The 21,402-nt window shown below is 36.8% G+C and overlaps 1 protein-coding gene and 1 pseudogene across 6 annotated transcripts in view; one reads left to right on the forward strand and one right to left on the reverse strand.

The window, feature by feature from the left end:
- The first annotated feature begins 66 nt into the window (after positions 1 to 66).
- KCNT2 (potassium sodium-activated channel subfamily T member 2) overlaps positions 67 to 21,402 on the forward strand; it is a 373,164-nt gene continuing 351,828 nt past the window's right edge. For 3 of the 5 annotated variants that reach the window (XM_082425465.1, XM_082425468.1, XM_082425469.1), the window contains exon 1: positions 67 to 673. In XM_082425465.1, the coding sequence (XP_082281591.1) occupies positions 579 to 673 (95 nt within the window). In that variant the 5' untranslated portion in view covers positions 67 to 578. The remainder of the gene's footprint in view (positions 674 to 21,402) is intronic. The other 2 variants (XM_082425466.1, XM_082425467.1) reach the window with 2 other exon arrangements.
- Positions 15,324 to 18,577, reverse strand: LOC309643281 (large ribosomal subunit protein uL11m pseudogene; annotated as a pseudogene). The gene has a single exon. The product of its transcript is annotated as a large ribosomal subunit protein uL11m pseudogene (transcript).

Raw genomic sequence — 21,402 nt, forward strand, 5'->3', positions numbered from 1 at the left:
CCGCCCACGGGGAGAGCCCGTCCGCCGCGCGGGGACTCCAACCCCGGGACCCCCGGCGCCTGCGCGGCCGTGCGGGGCGTCCGCCCGAGGGGACCTGCTGCCCGGAGCTGTCCTCGGAGGAGCCGCTCGCCGCCCGCCGTGCGGGAAAGTGCTTCACCCTAACGCCGAGCGCACGCCCACCCCTCTCCCCTCTTTCTAGGCACCGCGCGTTTTTTCTCTTTTTTCTTTCGGGCGAAGTAACTTTTGCATTCCCGCCTCCCCCGAGTCCTGGGGACCAGAGGCGGCGCCGATCCTGGGGGCGGTTCCTTGGCAGCGTTGGTTCTTGTCAGAGCCAGACTTTTGCTCTTGGGCTGGGTTTGCATCATCCCCATCACACCCTCAGGAGAGAGGAGCCGGCCCCTTTCAGCCTCAGCTTCCGGCTGGGAGCAGACCCCCCCTCCCCCATCCCAGGCCCCTTCCCCTGCTCCAGCCCATCTCCCGCATTTCGTTAGTCCTCGCCCTCTACTCCGCAATATTTTCTTTCTCTCGTCCTCCTCGCCTCCATTCGTTGTTTTACGTTTCCCACTCTTTGAGGAAGGATGGTTGATTTGGAGAGCGAAGTGCCCCCTCTGCCTCCCAGGTACAGGTTTCGGGATTTGCTGCTAGGGGACCAAGGATGGCAGAACGACGACAGGTGAGTGGTGTGCTGCAGTGTGGTTCCGTAGATACAGCTGGGAAAGGGAGGGATGGGGAGGCTGGAAGGGGAAAAGGAGGGAGAGGAGGGAAAGGAGCCAGAGGCTGGGGGAGGGAGGAAAAGGGACTCTTTGACGTGTCTCTCCATTTTGACTCTCTAGAGCAATTGCTGTAGGCAAGGAACTCTTTGCCTTTTCACTTTCTGATCCCTGCAGTGCATTTGTTGCATTTATTTGTGCTTATTCTTTTGTCTATCTGTGCTTTCTTAGGGTGTGTATGAGGCTGGCGTGAGAGGTACAATTACATCCAAATGGCACGCAATATCAGTGCCAGTCAATTTTCATTTTTTTTTTTCCTTAGGTGTTGTTAACCAAATTCGAAAATGCATCCAAGTTGATTGAAAAAGCACATTATAAACTTAAAATCACCTGCACCCAACTGTTTACTTACTCCGTGTCAGTCTTGTCTTGATTAGGTGTCAAGACACCTGCCACTGGGAATTTTATGCTTTTTAAACATTTGAAGACGCAGGTAGACAATTGGTTTAAATATGTAACAGGTAGTTAGTGAAAATGGCAGTGTTGGCAATGGAAAATACTCACTTTGAACGGGTAACTGTGACTATTATTAATAATGGTGTTTGTATAGTATGATCCAACCTTTTCATAAATAATGTACTTAACCTAAATAGTGTATATGCCACAAAATTAAAACTAAGTCTCAAAACTAAAATATTTATTATTAGCAAAATATTGCTCATGTGTTTTATCTATAGCATCACTGTTTTGCCTAGTTAAACTTCTGGAATTCCTCTTGCTATGTCTTATTATTTAAAAAGCACATTTTATGTTTCATTGAATTTAGGATTTTCCAGAATAGTCATTTAGGTATCACATGCCACATTTCCTTGTTTTAAAATAATATGTGTATACCAAGTAGTCTTTCAACTCAATTGAAATGTTTCCTTAAAGTTCAGTTTGGTATTGATGTTCTATTTTAATTGCATAAAAGATCCATTATTGGTCCCATTTAGAATCTCCTTGTTCAACCACTGGGAAATACCTTCCTTCTTTTCCTTCCCATCTCAGCTCTCAATACCAACCCCTACCCTACACACAGGGGATTTTATCTTGAGTGCCAATTGTGGACTTCTTCTTTGGTCTCATGTTAGTAATTTAAAGGGGGTAGGGATGTTTTGTAGAGGATAATATTTCAGTTCAATCTCTTCTTTTTAGGCAAAAACATATATATTGGTAAAAAATTAAAGAACAAATACCAATTTACGAGTATGCTTGGAACGTAAGGTGTTCTGGTTGACTGAAGATGAAGAAAAGAATATTTAAACAAATTTCAATGCTAATTGACATTTAGATAAACTATATTAACTTAGCTCAGTGGCTCATCAAGTGCAGTGAGGTGTTCATAGTAATTGGATCTGTATTTGTTACTTCAGGGGGTCAGGATCATCATGTAGAGTAGAAATCCTCACTGTAAAAGTCTGAGTTGGGCTGAGCCCATGGAGTACATATTTTGGACTTGGTGGTGGTAGCACTGTTTGTTTGTTTTTTTAGTATCGTATCCAAGATACTAATTGTTCATGTGGTTGCCTTCATTTTTCTAGGGGTGCTGCAGTTATAGTTCAGGAATTAAGAATTTTGGTTAGTTGACTGCTTCCTAAATGAGTCGTTGCTATGTTAAAAAAAGTTTTGCACATTTCTTTAAAATACGTATTATACTGAAAGTTTATGCTAGACCAACTTTAACTTTAAAATTAGGCCATATGTACTGTTAAAATGAGGTATTGTTACTGAACCAAACGTGGGTTCACTTTAAGGGTAATTTTGTGGCTCCGTGAAAACTTAGTTTTGGTTCTATTAGTTGTCGATCTTCGAAGACAAGAGCCTTTGATTAATAGGGACCCAGGTTTCAATCCTATGCTTACTTCTTCACTACCTGAGTGGCCTTGGGCAAGTCATTCCGCCATTATGAAATTCAGTAATCTTATTTCTGTAAGATATTTCTGTAAAACTAACACTTAGTTGGTACTAAGTACTTGGCTAGTGCTATATGTTAACTATGCTATATGTTATATGCTTATATGTATGTGTGTGGGTAACATATATATATATATATATAAACACATGTATATGTTAACTTATGATATGTGTTATCTCAGTCGATCCTCACATAGTCCCTGAATTGTAAGTAATTATTTTAAGGACTAGGAAACTCAGTTTCTGGGAAATTAAATACTTGTGTTGGTGATATATCTTACAAGTGTAAAGATGACTTTGTGACTGAAATTACTCAAGAAGCTGCGAAGTTCCCTCCACTTAATTAAATTTGAATTTATAAGAATAATTTTACAGCATCTAGCATAGGTGAGGTGCTCTTAATGTTAGTTCCCTTCTTCACCTACGACTCGAAGTTTGCAACTTTTAAAATTTTCTTCAGAAACTTAAATTAATATGCAATAAGTAAAATCATCTCTTTTGTCTTTAGTATTGTCACAAATTCCTCTTTGCGATTAAGTCTGAATAGCAATCTTATTCTACTCAGTTATCTTGTGGACTCAATTCCTGCAGAGTCGAGGAGGAAGCAGTCTTTCATACAGGAGTAAGTAGACAGTTTCTAACAACAGATGCATTTAGTGCTCTGCCCATGTTTTCTGGATATTTTCTATGAACACCCTCTGCCTGTCTGAGGTTTTTTGTTTGTTTGTTTTCTCCTGGCCTCAGGTGCACACCAGGGCCTCTTGGAGAGCAAGGCAGAAGTGCCACTGAGTAAATACGGATTTGTTAGACAAATACCTTAGCCTCCTAGTTCCTTGGTTGGGACCATTCTGGAGCATGTTCTCTACACTGTGTCCAATGGGACTCAGCTCTAGTTGGCTCACGGTGGTAACTGGCTTGGTATTGCGAGTTTATTGGCTTCCTTCCCCCTCTCCCTAACTGGTATTTTCTGTGTCATTTCCCAAATACGCTATTTAGGCTTCGATCCTTATCTCAAGGTCTTCTTCCGGGGGAATCTGGATCAGGCTGGATACCTTCCCCATCTAGAGTCACATCCTAGAAATGACGGGGGAATTAGATGATAGGAAAGTAGACACTTTCTACCCTGCCCTTCATTTTAAGAATTTTAAATTCATTCTTAGTAGGATATGGTGAACTGGCATGTGAAAATGAGTGAGGCATATCACTGATGTGTGAAGGGGTATTGTTACAGAGGGAATATTGGTGAGTCTATCAGGATACAGGAAGTGTGTACTCCACACCGTAGACTGTCTGTGAACTAGCCTTGGATAGTTCACTTACGTTTATGTTGTACCACCTTTTGGTAGGGAAACAGACACACACTTAAAATACATGCAATAAGTATGTATATGTATAATGTATATGTGATAGATCTGTATTCTATGTGAAATATATGGAATGACTATGTAACGTATAGGTCAGTGCATCCTTACATAATTACCTCTCCCTTATTGGCATTCTGATATCCTGTTCTAAGTAGCACGGAAGGGAAAAGAGTTAGAGCAGTGAAGATAATTTAGCACAGGAATAACATTAGTTCTGGGAGGCCATGAATAAGTTTGAGAGTTGCTAAATGACAACACTGCTTATGCCTTAGGGATGTCTGTTGTATATATAATGCGTGTTTACTTTTTTGGCATCCTGAACACAAAAATCTAATGTAAATGGTTTGTATAATATTTCTTTAATGGTCATTTATCCAATCAGCTAATGTTTGAATACATGCTACATCTGAGAGCCTCATTTAGTTAGGCTTTGGGAAGAATATAAGAAAGAATATGAAACAGGGCTTGATCAGGAGGTGTTCACAGATATAATTAGAGGTGAATTTTCCCCCAGAATGTTGAAAGTATTGCTTATGTTATGATGATATCCTTGCAGAATTTCTGTTTTAAGACTGTCAAGAAGAGCATCCAGCATTTGTAGATAGGATATTCAGTGTTGGCTTGAAAATACAGTAGCTAAAATCACTATATTAGAGATGGCTCAAAATCTTAATATACTTTGAATTTAATATTTAGAATACTTAATATCATCAAAGTTACTCTCTGATTGAAACCAATATGAGTAGAGACAGAATTTAACTGATCTTATATGGGAGCCATTCTGTAATATGTAAAATTGTTGTAGTGTTAAAATACTTTTTTTTTCTATTTTAATGTTGCTAAGATTCATAAAGCGATAAAAATTTAGAATATTCTCTTACAGTTAAGAGAATATTAAAGATTGAATATTAAAGATAAATATTAAAGAATATTAAAGAATTCTTTAAAGAATATTAATTAATTCTTATTCTTTAATAAGAATTAATTAAATAATATTAAAGATAAATATTAAAAATAAAGATTGGTAAATTTCAGGTTTTAAATGCCTTTAGGCAGTTAGGACAAGCCCTTCTCATCCTTCATCATGACTCAGTAATTTTAAAGTTTGGAACACAATGCACTTGATGTGGATAAATTATCACAGCTGTGGATAAATTACTGTTAATGGACAATTCTCAGTTGCAGTCATATGGGAGTAGGCCATTTATTTAATTAACATTATTCTAGTTTTCAGATATTTGGTCAGGTGTTGTAACTCCAGTAATTTTAAGTATATCTTTCATATTTTGTAGGTGGAATTTAAAAGTAATGCAAGCAATTCACCTAATGCATTGTAGTAATTGAAAACATAAAAGAAATTGAACAAAGGGTACAGTTCAATCGATTAATAGTTTAAGAAGTATTTATAAAATGGGGAGAATGTTGGATAGCTTTTGGAGTATGTGTAAGTTTAGATATCATACAGTGAAAATATGCAATATGACTTTATATAATCAAATTGAATTGGGAAAATGGGTTTTGGATTGGCATCTGGCACATTTATGTGTTACCAATTTTATCTTTCTTATTAAATTATATATTATTTTTAAAAGTAGCCATTTAATATAAAGTTCTTATTCTAAGTTTTTATGTTCAGGTCAGTAAATATACTTTTAAAATATTTTAAGTGTTATTAAAAAGAATGAAATGTTATTTTTACTGTTTAATTATATAGTGGAACCAACCATGCATATGCAATATCTATAAAAATGATTTAAGCATTTATTATCAGAAAACCCAGACTATTTGTTGTCTTTTAGCACTATTATATTAAGAGAAATCTCCTTGAATAAGGCAATAAAAAATTACCTACTACTGAAGTAGGTAATGGTGCAAAAATTGACTTTACATATACATATATATAAAATATATAAAATGCAGAGAAAAATGTAGTGTAATAATTATTATTTTTCAATAGTTACCAATAAGTCAGACATTCATATTTTATATAAAAACATATGATTTTTCTTTTTACCTACTCTTATTAATAAAATTGAAATATGGCTTTTCAAATTTATTGGAATTTAAAGTTTGATTCCATTTAACCACTCTTATATATCCACTTTTTGTATATGGTTACTTATTTGTAATACCTCTTCTGTGAGTATTACACTTTTCTCAAGATACCTCTATGTATAATAAATCTTGGGTGAAGGAAGTTGGAATGTAGCAATTTCATTTTCCACATGAGGTATGTGACATTTTAAGGAGATTAAACTTTCTACTAAACAGCTTCTCCACTGCAGCTTCAAGTTAGTCTTGAGGATGGGTAGAAAGACATAAATCCAGATGGATGACCAAGAAAATGATTTCAGCTAACTTATTTTTTTATCAGAATTAACATACTTTTTTCCTTCTCTGTTAGTAATGTAACTCAACTTCTGCAAAAATAGATTTGAAAGGTAGTAAGAGAAGTAGTACAAATGAAAGCTTATTTTGGTCTTCATTATTGGTACAAAATAAAAATTAACAATATCTTTAGTCATCACGTGTACCCGTAGCTAGGTTAATAGTGAATGTGATACTTTTATTGGCTTTTTCAAATCATGCTCTTGTAGAGATGTGGGTGGACCTAGAGACTGTCATACAAAGTGAAGTAAGTCAGAAAGAGAAAAACAAATATCGTATATTAACCCATATATGTGGAATCTAGCAAAATGGTACAGATGAACCTGTTTGCAAGGCAGAAATAGAGACACAGATGTAGAGAGCAAACGTATGGGCACCAAGGGGGGAAAGAGAGGGGGATGAATTGGGAGATTATACATATATGCACTAATATGTATAAAATAGATAAGTAATGAGAACCTGCTGTATAACACAGGGAACTCTACTTCACTTCGCTGGGCAGTAGAAACTAACACAACATTGTAAAACAACTATACCCCGCCCCCCCCCAAAAAAAGCAAAAAATATCATGCTCTTGTTTATCATTTATATGTTTATATATCATTTTGTCATTGATGGTTCATCTATTTTTATTAGTGTACTTATGTATTGCCAATGTTGTCTTACTTATGTGCCATGCTTGTCTAAGTTGCCTTTAGAAAATGAAACAGAAATACTTTTTACAGTGAAATTTAACCAGTAGCTTTGTGTATTTATAGTTTGAAATTTAATAAGGGTGGCCTTTTCTGAGCTATATTTAATACCTTCAATCAAGATGTCTTTAAACTAATGCTTTTCCTGAGTCTTAAGTTGCTAATTTAAAATTTCTCTGTAAAAGTAATCAAAACAGTAGGTAATAATCCAGAAGGACAATTACTTTTACTCTTTGACAATTTTTGACTGGATATGGGATTTTTTTTTTAATAGGTCATTTTTTTTTTTTTTTTCACAAGTATCTTAGTCATCAGACAGCAATCAAGTTGCAATTTAAGAGAAAACTACTTGGAGAACAGAGTAAAAAGAAAAAGGTGCATCTGTAGCACTGAGAAAATCTCAACCTCAGTACAAATTCAAACTGGCTCTGTGGAGTTGTAAAAACTAGGATGTGAGTGAAGTGGGTGGTGGGCGGGGACTTGGAGTCCCCTTTCATACTGAGTGTACCGCCCAAGTAGAGTGGATAAAGATAAGCCGAGCCAGAAACTTCTTTCTGGTGGTCATGGTGGTGGTATGTAAGGTTTTTAAAGTTGTAAGCAAATGACCAAACTTTATGAACAAATTATAAAGACTGAGCATAGATATTTTACCCTTGCAATTCAATAAAATATAGAACATTGTTAATCTGTCAAACATTTAATATAATCCATGTTAAACATTTATACCTAATACACATTTATAATGATTATTGTACTTCGATTCTAATTAACGTAGAAACGAAGAAATTTGCCACATTTTAGTATACGTGCTGCCGAAGCGAGCACTAAATTTGCCACATTTTGCAATCATGAGCTTTACTTTGCCAGCCAAATCACATTATTAGTTTTCTTTCGCCTCAAACAATCATTAATATTGATAACTTTTCTAATATTCTGTATTATGTCACTGTTGTTTTGTTATACACTCATGTATTACAGAGCATAGGCTATGGTTCCTTAGGAGCTGAGGTTACCTTGTATTCCCAACCATCGCTCCAACCCAAATCTTTGTTCATGTATGTTTGGCCTCGTAATTTGTCACAGTGTCTGGGTATTGCATGGCCCTGAGCCACTGTGATATTTGATTGCATGTCTCTCATGTGCAAGAGTGACCATATACGTGCTTGAGGAAGATAAATAAAAACCCAGGCATTGTGAAGGCAAGAAAGCGCTGTAAGAATGGCATTGGGTCCTTCATATCTGATCATCTGGAAGCAGAAGAGTGAATTCAAAATATCTGACCTTGATTTCTCAATAACCAGAACTAGATTCTCTTAAGGAGAATCTGAGATGTAGTATAATTTCAAGGGAAGGAAGGACCACTGCACATACTCGGAAAAGTAAATCATTTGTGTAAACTAATTGAGTGCTCCAGTGGTATTAGATTTACCTGTCCTCTTTGGCTGGGAAGTGGGGATGGGTTTGGAGTTGGGAAAGGGATTCGGTAGAGGCTGGAAAGTCCTAGTCACCTGAAAGGAGTAGGGGGGAAATACTCCTGCGGATTCTGAGAAGAGGATCCACGGAAAAGGGAGACCGGGGACAGTGAGATTTCTCTCCCCGATTTTGTCTTGGATTGATCATATTTATTTTTGTCTTTTTTTGACAAATAGAAGCAGCGAAGGGAAGTAGAAACAGAAACCCAGGCTGCCAAGCTTGGCTGGTCTGTAGGGCACTGTTGCCTGGCAGCAAGTCTTAACTCTTGGACCCCTTTCCTGTTCAGACTCTTAACTGGGCCTCTCTTTGGACTGTGCTTTAGTCCTCTCAGCACTACTGCAATTACGCCACGGCTTTAAAGAGTGAGAATCATTTCCCTCTGTGTGCGCCTTTCTTAAACTCAGAGTTGTATTATTTCTACTTTTCACACTACGTATGTGCAAGAAATGGACTTTGCACACAAAGCCAAAAACCGGTGAATCTAAGGACTAAAGGACAGCTTGTTCTTGGCTGTCTTGCAGTGGACCTTGCACAGAAACAGAATGATGAATTATTATGGGCGCACACTTAACCCATCTTGTCAGTCACTGTGTGAATAGGGATAAAAGTGGATTAACACATTTCAACCTCATTTAGCTCCCTGTGGGAAGACTTGCAGATTGTCCACATTTTGCAAACAACCAGTTATTAACAAGAGGGACCAGATGTGTGGTTTAATAATGGACAGCCTGCTGTGTCAGGTCTGTCCAAAATTGAAATACCACTCCATCCCCTAGGAATCGGATCTGGTGATTAGTAAGCTGCACAAGTTCCAGTCAGGAGTGATGGCAATGACTTTAGTCACGACCACACCATGGGATGATGCCACTGGCAAATTGCAGATGGAAGCTTTTGTATGATGTTTCTATTTCTTGCCTATCTCTCCACAAGAGTTCCTGTGCTGTTCCACCTCTTTCCTGAAAATACAGAAGATGAAGTGAAAATAGGTGATGATACTGAAGAAGGTATAGAACGCCACACATTGTTCTAAGCATGTCCCATGTATTATTTCATTGAATCTTCACACCAGCTCTGAGGAATCTGGTATCCTCCCCTTCCTACAGATGAGTGTCCGCCTACACCCTATGTTTACAACTAAACAGATGTGATTTAATGCTATGAAATAACAGAAAGAACAAAACGCAAACAAATGTGAATGCTTTGGAAGGTAGAAGAATCACATAGCATCTGCATCCCTTTAGGTCAGCATCACAATGAGTAACTCGAGGAAAGTTATGGCATTTTTGAAGTTGGTAATATTTTCTTGGAGGAAAGAATTTTTCCCCTCTCCATATAGAGCATTGTTCTTTTGACAGTCTGAAGAAAGTGGATTGAAATAGGAGATTAGTGAAACAAACAAAGCAGAGATTTTGTTTACTTAAATATTTATTTATTGATAGTAGAAACAAGCTAAGGGTAATTGATATCCCAGGAGTCACAACAATTCACAACAATTACCTTTCTTTTGATATGGCTAGGTTTTTTTAATGTTTCTCAGTAGAACTTTGGGGTTTTCTACTTATACTTCTACTCCCTAAGGTATTTGTACCCACCTGAAATTCATTTTTCTCAATAATTGTGCTGGTGATCATGAAGATCCTCTTGCAGAGATGTTATGACATCTAAATGTGGTAATGTCAAATTACTTGATGGAGGCCTTAACATTTAGGTATACCTATTAGTATGTTTCACCTGTTCCAAAAAAGATTTGCAGTGGTTCACATAAATATGTGCAATAGCATAAATAGAAAAAAACAGCTGGAGAAAAATATAATAAGGGGGTAAAAATGAATCAGGTGTAGAGTTGGTACACAATATGAATTCCATTAGTTCCTATGTAGTTACCAGAGATGGACCACAGAGTTAGAGCAAAGACATGATCGGTCACATAAGATGAGAAATAAACCAGCAGTTCAGGAGAAATACAGCTTTCCTTGGTGTTCAGATTGAAAGGACATTGGTCCCGTGGATCTTGGTTAGTGTACAATATCCTCACCCACTTTCCTGTCATAAAAGAAGAGCAAATTTCATAAGACTTTTGTGACATCTCACTGTCAGATTCTGATATAACTATAAAGAATTATTCACTTAAAGTAGATCTACAGGACATACACGTATTTCAGATACATATTTTAGGACAAAAAAAAAAAGAGAAACTCCTGAGGTTACTGAGTCTTTCATGTAATCTTTCTTAAAAACTTTTTTTATATAGATGGCTTTGATTAATAATTAAGAATGCAAAGACTTTAGGGTTATATTCTTCGTTGTGAACCTGAAGTATAAATGTACTCAACAGTGGGTAGGATGACTCACTTCATGGAGAATCTACCAAGATTCTAACCAAAACACAAGACTGAATTGTAGTTATTCTCACCTCCTCACAAAGGTTAGATTAATTCATTTATTTTCCCACAAATACTTAAATATCATACAATTTAACATTATATAAAGACTTTGTAAATATCCTGAATTTAGTTATTTATATAGCCCTATGTATCTTCATATACATAGATAGAGATATATATTAAGCACATAGTTTTTATAGCAGACTTCTGGTTGCTAGTTAATTGATACAAATAACCTCAAACTAGAATATTTTTTCAGTTTATCCACCATCACCAATATCATTATAAACCTCCAGAATTCTGCATTTCAAAACTCACAGTAGTTTTGTATTATTTTTTCAGCTTGCTTTTTTAGTTCTTGATCTCCATCTATTCTTTTTTGGTAGGATTTCATTCCTTCTTATTTAAATTAATATAGCTCTTGCTAGCATGCTTCATTGTTCCAAGCCTGTTCTTTGCACCCCACCTCCAATAATCTCCATGGCCAGCTCAAGTCTCATTCAACTTAAGCATTTTCATCAGAATCTTCTTAACATAATTTTAACATAATATTCATGTCACTGATGCTTATTATGTAAAATTTAAAATGCTCAGCCCAGTATTCAATGTTCATTAACTGACTCCTCCATTAATTTTTTTTTTCCTGAAAACACATTTTTATGTCTTCAAACTGCAGGCGCAGTTTTTTCTTTTAAATAAATCAATTTATTTAAACTAAAACAAACAATTCACCCATTTCTCCTACTCCCTCTCCCAGCCTCTGCAACCACCAATCTATTCTTTGTATCTATGAGCTTTTTCTTTTTTAAAAAACTTACTATTTATTTAGATTCCACATGAAGAGAGATCATATTTTTTTTGTCTTTCTCTGTCTGACTTATTTCACTTAGCAGAATGCCCTCGAGGTCCATCTGACACCATTTTGGTGTCAGATTCAAAATGATCACCAAGACCTATGTCAAGGACCTTACCGCCTATGTTTTCTTCTAGGAGTTTTATAGTTTTAGGTCTTATGTTTAAGTCTTTAATCCACTTTGAGTTAACTTTTTGCATGGTGTAATATTGTTGTCCATTTTCATTCTTTTCAATGTGGCTCCCCAATTTTCCCAACACCATTTGTAACAAATGGCAAGATTTCATTTTTTTTTTTTTAGCTGAAATATATATGTATATATACACACACACACATATATATTTGATATACTTTCTTTATTCGTTCATCCATCAGGGGACTCCTAGGTTGTTTCTATATCTTGGCTATTATGAATAATATTGCTATGAACATAGGGTTGCATATATCCTTTTGAGTTAGTGTTTTCTTTTTTTCAGATAAATACCCACAAGTGGAATTGCTGGATCATATCATAGTTCTATTTTTAATTTTTTGAAGAAATTTATAGTGTTTTCCATGGGACTGCACCAATTTACATTCCCATCAGCAGTGCACGAGGGTTCCCTTTTCTTCAAAACCTCTCCAACAGTTGTTATTTTGATAATAGCCATTCTGACTAGGTGTGAAGTGATATCTCACTGTGGTTTGATTTTGTTTTTTGAATTTTATTTTATTTTATTTTTTATATAACAGGTCCTTATTAGTTATCTATTTTATACATATTAGTGTATACATGTCAATCCCATCTCCCAATTCATCCCACCACCACCACCACCGCCCCACTCACTGTGGTTTTGTTTAACTTTTTCCTGATGATTAATGATGCTGAGCATCTTTCATTGGCCTTTTGGCCGTCTGTATGTCTTTTTGAAAAAAATGTCTATTCAGATTTTCTGCCCATTTTAAAAATCAGATTGCTTGCTTTTTTGCTATTGAGTTGTATGAATTCTTTATATATTTTGGATATCAGCCCCTTATCAGATTTATCAGTTGCAAATATTTTCTCCTATTTGGTAGGCAGCCTTTTCAGTTTGTTGATGGTTTCCTTTCCTGTGTAGAAGCTTTTTAGTTTGAAGTAGTCCCACTGGTTTAGTTTTGCTTTTGTTGCTTTTGCTTTTGGTGTCAGATTCAAAATGATCACCAAGGCCTATGTCAAGACCTTACCGCCTATGGTTTCTTCTAGGAGTTTCATAGTTTCAGGTCTTATGTTTAAGTCTTTAATCAATCCACTTTGAGTTAATTTTTTGCATGGTGTAATATCATTGTCCAGTTTCATTCTTTTCAATGTGGCTGCCTAATTTTCCCAACACCATTTATTGAAGAGACTGTCCTTGCCCTAATTGTATATTCTTGCCTCCTTTGTTGTAAACTAATTGAACATATATGCATGGGTTTATTTTTGGGTTCCCTATTCTGTTCCATTGATCTAGTGTCTGTTTTTATACTAATACCTTACTGTTTTGATTACTATAGCTTTGTAATATAGTTTGGCATCAGAGAGCATGTTGCCTCCAGCTTTGTTCTTATTTCTCAAGATTGCTTCGGCTATTTGGGGTCTTTTATGATTCCATATAAATTTTAGGGTTGTTTGTTCTATTTCTGTGAAAAAACACCATTGGAATCTTGATAAGGATTGTATTGAATCTCTAGATTACCTTGGGTAGTATGGACATTTTAACAATATTAATTCTTCCAGTCTATGAGCACATAATATCTTCATTAATTTTTCCTAAACTGCTTTTTGAAATTTAGTCACTGTAGTTACTCACAGAAATCACTCCCCACATCCCATACTGATATCCACTTCATTGCCTTTGCTGGTATCACACCACGTTCTGAGGCTTCCTGGCATCTCTTCCTGTTCACGTCATCCCCCCACTTCATGATTGGACCCAAAACCAAACACAGAGCCAGAGTTACTAATGAAATCTTTGAAATCACTCAAGCTATTCAATATATTTTACGTATCATGATGTTTTACAATTACTCACATGTTATTTCAGGTATAACATATAACTTTCTAGGGAAAAAGTCATGTCTTCAATTCATTTTGGATCTTCCTATATTATTTAACACACGTGGTTTACACAAAGGCTCCAAGAATTTTAATTCTGTAATATAAGGAAGATATTTTTAAAAGAAAAAAAAGTCACAGCTATGAATATATATGTGCACCACATACATACATATATACATTATTATAATAAAAGTACAAGATCATTTGAATTTGAGATGTTTTTCTCCATGGAAACAAAATAGTTTTTTAAAGCTCCTTCTAAACCCAGGTATGTAGTTTAAATCATTTGACTTGAAAATGCCATTCCCACTTCTAGTTTAATATTCACAAGAAGCTTTCCTTTCAAAATGGCAAAGCAGAATGTGCTTCAGTCCATAATTCATACAGTGACAGTTCAAATGACTGTTAAAGTGAATTCTGAATTTTACATATAAGGCTACTCAGTGAAAGCCATCAGTCTGCTTGACAGCCAGCAGTGCCATTGTTCAAGAGACTTGTGAAGGTGTTGAAAAGATCAGATAGGTAGTGGTAGTAATACTTATATAATTGGGATGAACAGAAGGAATTCTTTTCGTCTTAAATACTGTAAAAAAAAGTTTTTTTTTTAATTGAGGAACAGTGCTTATAATAGTTGAGTATGTTTAATTTTGCAGTGTTAGTGTGAATAGAATGATTTTCTAGAGGAATAAAAAATATGTGAAATATATCAGTGACAGTTATCTATGTTCCAAGTCTTTGAATAGAAGGAGGCACATTCTTCCAAAACATGTATATTCCAATTATTATTCTATTTACCAAGTCAGATCTTTACCTGCTGTTTTTGTCCAATAGAATGAACACTTTCGATTTCACTTCATTCTCCTCTTCAGTATCAGAAAGAAGCTTATAATACATCTCTTTACCACATGGCAGGTAGGAGAGAAACAAACTCTAGTCACTTACAGAAATATATAATTAAATGAGTTTTTTAAAAAAAGACTAATGTTCATTATAAAGTTGCTCTAACTTGTTGATTCTGTTCCTCCTACTACATATTCCAAGTAATGTCTCCTTTTAGTAAACCCTCATAATAAAGTGAGGGGAAGTTCCTCTGTGCATCTCAAATTGTGTTCACATTGAACTTATGCCTGCTACCATATGAGTTAGGATGATGTATGCGAGGTACTTGAATGATACAATCCCACGCTCATACCATCCTTGAGCTTATATTGTGTGGGAGACATAAGACATGCAAAATAACTCCCATAACGTAGAACATGGTACAAGGGACAGTATTATGGGAGTATTAGAAAGAGCTTCTTGGAGAGTTTTAGAAAGTAAATTTTATATATTAGGATTCATGTATTAGACAAAAAGTAGTAATGGCTAGCCCAGAGGTATGGTGGGTCTTCCATGGGGCATGTTCTAGGAAAAGATGCAGGAAGTAGACTAGATTGGACATAGTATAGGATACCTATGGATCAATAATGGATATCAGTAGTTTGGGGGAAGACTGTAGGAGAACTTATATTGCCAAGTTGAAGAGTGTGATTTTTTTTTTTTTTTCTGTAGACTGTGGGGAATTGTTGAAAGGTTTTGAATAAAGAAGTGGCGTGATTAAAGTTGTAGCTTTAGAAACTACTGGAAGAGTAGGAAATTCATTAAGCTACTTTAATGGGATAAAAGAGGTAGAGCAGTGATAGTGAAAATGGCCAAAAAAAAAAAAGAATTCAATAAAATACTTTGGAAGTGTCATTAACAAATGTGAAAATGGATCGGGGTGAAGAATATCAATGTTGTGAAATGAGAGGAAATATGAAAAGAGGATCAATTTGGGTTAGTGTTTGTCATGTTTGTGCAGTGCAACTTGATATTATTCACTGGGGTTATAAATTCTAGGGAGCAAAATCTCTAGTATCTAATTATGGCTTGCAAAACATCCAAGGAAGGTGCTCTTTAATATACTCATTTTCATTATTGATAACATTGAATTCAATTCAACAAGCAATAGTTAAGGCCTGACCATGAATTGTGGTCTGTGCTAAGCCTATGAAAACAAAGAATAAGGTGTTCCCACCTTCATTTATCTTAGAAAGGAGAGGAGGACAAATAAACAAGCAATTATTGTATAGCATACTACATAAAAATAAGTATGAGCAAATTGTGGAGCTAGCACAGGGGGAAAAGAATTATGTGACGATATTATGTACATTAATACATAAAAAAGCTATTATATTGTATTTAATCCTTTTAAAATTTATTGGTTTTGTATTCTTCACAACATGTATGGAAAGGTAAACCAATCTCATGTTGCATTTTATAGGCAGAAACTCAACTAAAGATAATTTATTTTTTATTTTTATTTTTTCTTCTTTTTTTTATTGAAGTATAGTTCATTTACTATATCATGTTAGTTTCATGTGTACAGCATAGCAGTTCAGTTATACATTCAGTTATACATATGTATATAATCTTCTTCAGATTCCCTTCCATTATAGGTTATTACAAGATATTAAGTAGAGTTCCCTGTGCTATACAGTATGTCCTTGTTGGTTACATATTTTATATATAGTAGTGTGTATATGTTAATCCCAACCTCCTAATTTATCCCTCCCCCACCCCCCTCTCCCCTTTGGGAACCATAGGTTTGTTTTCTATGTCTGTGAGTCTATTTCTTCAACTAAAGAGAATTTAAATGCCTGACACAGTAGCAGAAAGTCTCTATTCTCTCAGTGGCAAATCCTAGAAAACCCAGCTAAGATACACTCAATAAAACAAGATGTCTGGAACTACTATAGTTTCAGGGTTGACTTTAGACCCCAGGATATGTCTGTTTTCTCCATGGCTTCCATTGACATGTGTTACTGTATCTGTCTCCTGGAGCTTGTCCCCTTGGTCCCTGAATGGCTCCTCTGGTTCCAGTGACAAAGTCAAGAGGTAGACAAAAGAATTGTCCTTGTATTAAGCCCTTCTTTAAAGTGAGAAAAGCGTTGCCAGAGGCATCCTGACAGATATGCTCTCATGTGCTGTTGGCTGGAGTTGGTTTGTGCTGTGCCCAAAGCAAACCATGGCCAGAGCAATGAGACCTCGGGGGCTGGAGGCGGACTCAGCCTCCTCTGAAGAACTTTGCCACTTCAAGGTGTGCAAACAAAATCAGGTTTGTTTATGGGGAAAAAAAAATGTATGTGTGTGTGTTGGTGGGTGGGTGAGGAGGGATGGAAGTTAGGCAAGTGATATGGCTATTGGGGTAGGGAACCCATAATTCCAATTCTAAGTATAATTCTAACTTTAAGTGTAATTCTTTAACTGTTTGTTTGCCTTCATTTCTGAGCAGTTCTCAGAGGAAATTGTAATCTCAGCAGGTATCCTAAGTCTTCTCTTGATAAACAGAATGGTCCAATATGGGAAGGTTCTTAAATTCCCTTATGAAAATTATAACGTTATAGGCACTTCCCTGGCGGTCCAGGGTTAAGACTCTGCACTTCCACTACAGGGGGCACGGGTTCGATCCCTGGTCCCGAACTAAGATACTGCACGCTGCGCAGTGCGGCCAAAAAAACAAAACAAAACAAACAAAACAATTATAATGTTATAAACACTGCACTAACTTGTAACTGGACCCTTTGGAAAATTGTGAGCAACTGTAAATCATCCCTATGTTATGGTAGTTAACGGGTCTTGAGAGTGCAAAGCTTCTTTTCACAGAGTCCACATTTAATCATACAGGTGTTGAGGAAGTTTTGGTATTTTTGGTGCTGATAGTGGATAATAAGGAAGGGAATACGGATACATAGATAGATATAGATCTATATCTATATATAATATAGATATATAAGGTGTAGCTGAAGTGAATGCTTCCTTACTGCCAGGTGATATTACTCAAAATGTCAATTTAGAAGCAGGAGCTTTTTTTTATCTAAAATTTTAATGTAGACCAACCACACCAACCCCCCTCACTGAAAAGTCATTCTTTACCTGAAAAAGCACATCCTACATTATCTGGAAGAGCAGTGAAGAGACTGAAGGCCCTGCCAGGTTATGGGGAAACAGGTGGGCTGAACTCTGCCAGGGAGAGGTCAGGTTGATGTGACCTCCCTTCCCCCCCTCTGTCCCAGCCTTCCCAACTGGCCCCCTTCAAAATCCTGGAGGGTGGGGGACAGGGGTCACTTCTTGGCAGCTTCTGCCTGGGCTGCCAAATCTGCCTCTTTCTGAGCAGCCAGGAACAGGGCTCGCTCCTTGTGGAAAGCTGCCAGCTCTTCAGAACGGAGGTCCTTCACCACGCAAATGCCCAGGGAACGGGCAGATCCAATGATGGAGTGGACAACAGAGGACAGGGCACGTCCTGCAGGGTGAAGGAGTTATCCTGAGCTTTGACACTGGTGATCTCCTACACGTGCTTCAGTGGCACCAGGCCTGCCACTTCTTTCCCTGTGTGCGGGACCCCCTTCTCAATCCCAGAAGCTGCCTTCAGGAAGTAGGAAACAGTGGGTTGGCCAATTTTGATTTCAAATGCCCTGTCAGGCTTCACAAAAATCTTGGTAGGCAGAGAAATGCCTTCTTTGATGTCCTTGGTCTTCTCGTTGAACTCCTTACCGAACTGGTTGACAGAAACGCCTTGCTGACCCAGGACGGGGCCTAGTAGGGGCCCGGGCCAATGGTCCGGATCATGTCGCTGGCCTCGTGCTTCCTGAGGGCCTGAGTGGCCTGGCTTAGCCTTGACATGATGCGGAGTTCCCGACCTTAATTCATTTCAGGTCTACAGCAAGGGGGAGGTGGGGAGGAGGAAGGGGGGAGGAGGAGGGGGAGGGGGAAGAGGAGGAGGGGGACTGGGACATCTTCTAAAACCTGGCCTGCATCCCAGTGACTACAGCACTTTATCTCTTTCTTGTAACAAGCCTTTCTTGTAACAATTATAATATGTTCTGCTCATTAATAAATGTGGGGTCTGGCAGTAGCAGGCATCTCTTGATCACGTACGGCAGGTGTGGAATTTTTATATAGTTCCTTTTATAATTTTGCTGATCTGGCATATTTAAGATGAATTATGAGAAAGAGGGACTGTAACTGATCAGGTAATGCTTGAAAAGAAGTAGTGCACTTAGCCTTATTCCTTTTACTATCTTCTTTAACATTTTGGTGATTTCCCAAAGTCTAGCAGGCCATGCTGTTTTTAAAACAACAGTGGCTACAAAAATGTTTTCTCTGGTATAGGAATGAGGAAAGCAAGAGGAAAGCCATTTCTTTTATTTAAAAAATGTCTTTTAGAAGGTTTGTAGGAGCACATCCTAGGTAATGCTTAGTAAAAATTGATTTAACTATATGCCTAAATTAAAGGCTGCTTTTAATGAAATGACATGAATATGATAGGCTTTGGATTCAATAACTGACACAATGAATAAAAGGGAAAGTTAGATATTTTCAAAACACCCATAGAGATCCAAGAATATCAGGGATATGCAGTGGTAGCTAAATATAATGTGTCAATGAATATAATAAATGCCACAAATATACCTATTCATACTTTTATAAGGGAGGGGCAACTTCTTAGATTGAGAAGGATGTGGCTCTTTTCAGGGAGGTTGTCTTTGGATTGTGTAGACACCCCAACGATAGCTAGTTTTAGTTTTAGAACAGAAAAATGAGGCAAAATATTATGTTTAAACTTATTAGAAAACTCAGTTGATAATAGATCATTCAAATAATTTTATTCTTTTATTTTAAAAATCAAACTTTATTCTTTAGTCCCAGTAACTTCTGGACTACAAATACTATGCTAAATAGTATTTTTTATAACATTTTAAAATATGGTTGGTACACTTTAATGTGTAAAATTGTTCAAAGAATACATAAAATACTTTGACTGCATATCTATGTATACATATTGTTTATTTTATTTGTAGTGACTTTAATGGATTTTGTTTACACGAATGGAGTTTTACCAGAGAAGATAGTTTTTTTTTTTTTTTTTAATTTAATTTATTTTTTATACAGCAGGTTCTTATTAGTTACCCATTTTATACATATTAGTGTATATATGTCAATCCCAATCTCCCAATTCATCACACCACCACCCCTACCCCGCCACTTTCCCCCCTTGGTGTCCATATGTTTGTTCTCTACATCTGTGTCTCTATTTCTGCCCTGCAAACTGGATCATCTGTACCATTTTTCTAGGTTCCACATATATGCGTTAATATACGATATTTGTTTTTCTCTTTCTGACTTACTTCACTTTGTATGACAGTCTCTAGATCCATCCACGTCTCTACAATGACCCAATTTCATTCCTTTTTATGGCTGAGTAATATTCCACTGTATATATGTACCACTTCTTTATCCATTCATCTGTTGATGGGCATTTAGGTTGCTTCCATGACCTGGCTATTGTAAATAGTGCTGCAATGAACATTGGGGTGCATGTGTCTTTTTGAATTATGGTTTTCTCAGGGTATATGCCCAGTAGTGGGATTGCTGGGTCATATGGTAATTCTAGTTTTAGTTTTTTAAGGAACCTCCATACGGTTCTCCATAGTGGCTGTATCAATTTACATTCTCACCAACAGTGCAAGGGGGTTCCCTTTTCTCCACACCCTCTCCAGCATTTGTTGTTTGTAGATTTTCTGATGATGCCCATTCTAACTGGTGTTAGGTGATACCTCATTGTACTTTTGATTTGCATTTCTTTAATAATTAGTGATGTTGAGCAGCTTTTTATGTGCTTCTTGGCCATCTGTATATCTTCTTTGGAGAAATGTCTTTTTAGGTCTTTGGCCCATTTTTGGATTGGGTTGTTTGTTTTTTTGATATTGAGCTGCATGAGCTGTTTATATATTTTGGAGATTAATTCTTTGTCCGCTGATTCGTTTGCAAATATTTTCTCCCATTCTGAGGGTTGTCTTTTCATCTTGTTTGTAGTTTCCTTTGCTTTGCAAAAAGCTCTGAAGTTTCATTAGGTCCCATTTGTTTATTTTTGTTTTAATTTCCATTACTCTAGGAGGTGGATCAAAAAAGATCTTGCTGTGATTTATGTCAAAGAGTGTTCTTCCTGTGTTTTCCTCTAAGTTTTATAGTGTCCGGTCTTACATTTAGGTCTCTAACCCATTTTGAGTTTATTTTTGTGTATGGTGTTAGGGAGTGTTCTAATTTCATTCTTTTTTTTTTTTTTTTTAACATCTTTATTGGAGTATAATTGCTTTACAATGGTGTGTCAGTTTCTGCTTTATAACAAAGTGAATCAGCTATCCATATACATATGTTCCCACATCTCCTCCCTCTTGCATCTCCCTCCCTCCCACCATCCCTATCCCACCCCTCTAGGTGGTCACAAAGCACCGAGCTGATCTCCCTGTGCTATGCGGCTGCTTCCCACTAGCTATCTGTTTTACGTTTGGTAGTGTATATATGTCCATGCCACTCTCTCACTTTGTCCCAGCTTACCCTTCCCCCTCCCCGTATCCTCAAGTCCATTCTCTAGTAGGTCTGTGTCTTTATTCCTGTCTTGCCCCTAGGTTCTTCATGACCATTTTTTTTTTCTTTTTTAGATTCCA

This window comes from Balaenoptera physalus, assembly GCF_965194825.1.
Source record: "Balaenoptera physalus genome assembly, chromosome: 1".
Lineage (NCBI taxonomy): Eukaryota > Metazoa > Chordata > Mammalia > Artiodactyla > Balaenopteridae > Balaenoptera > Balaenoptera physalus.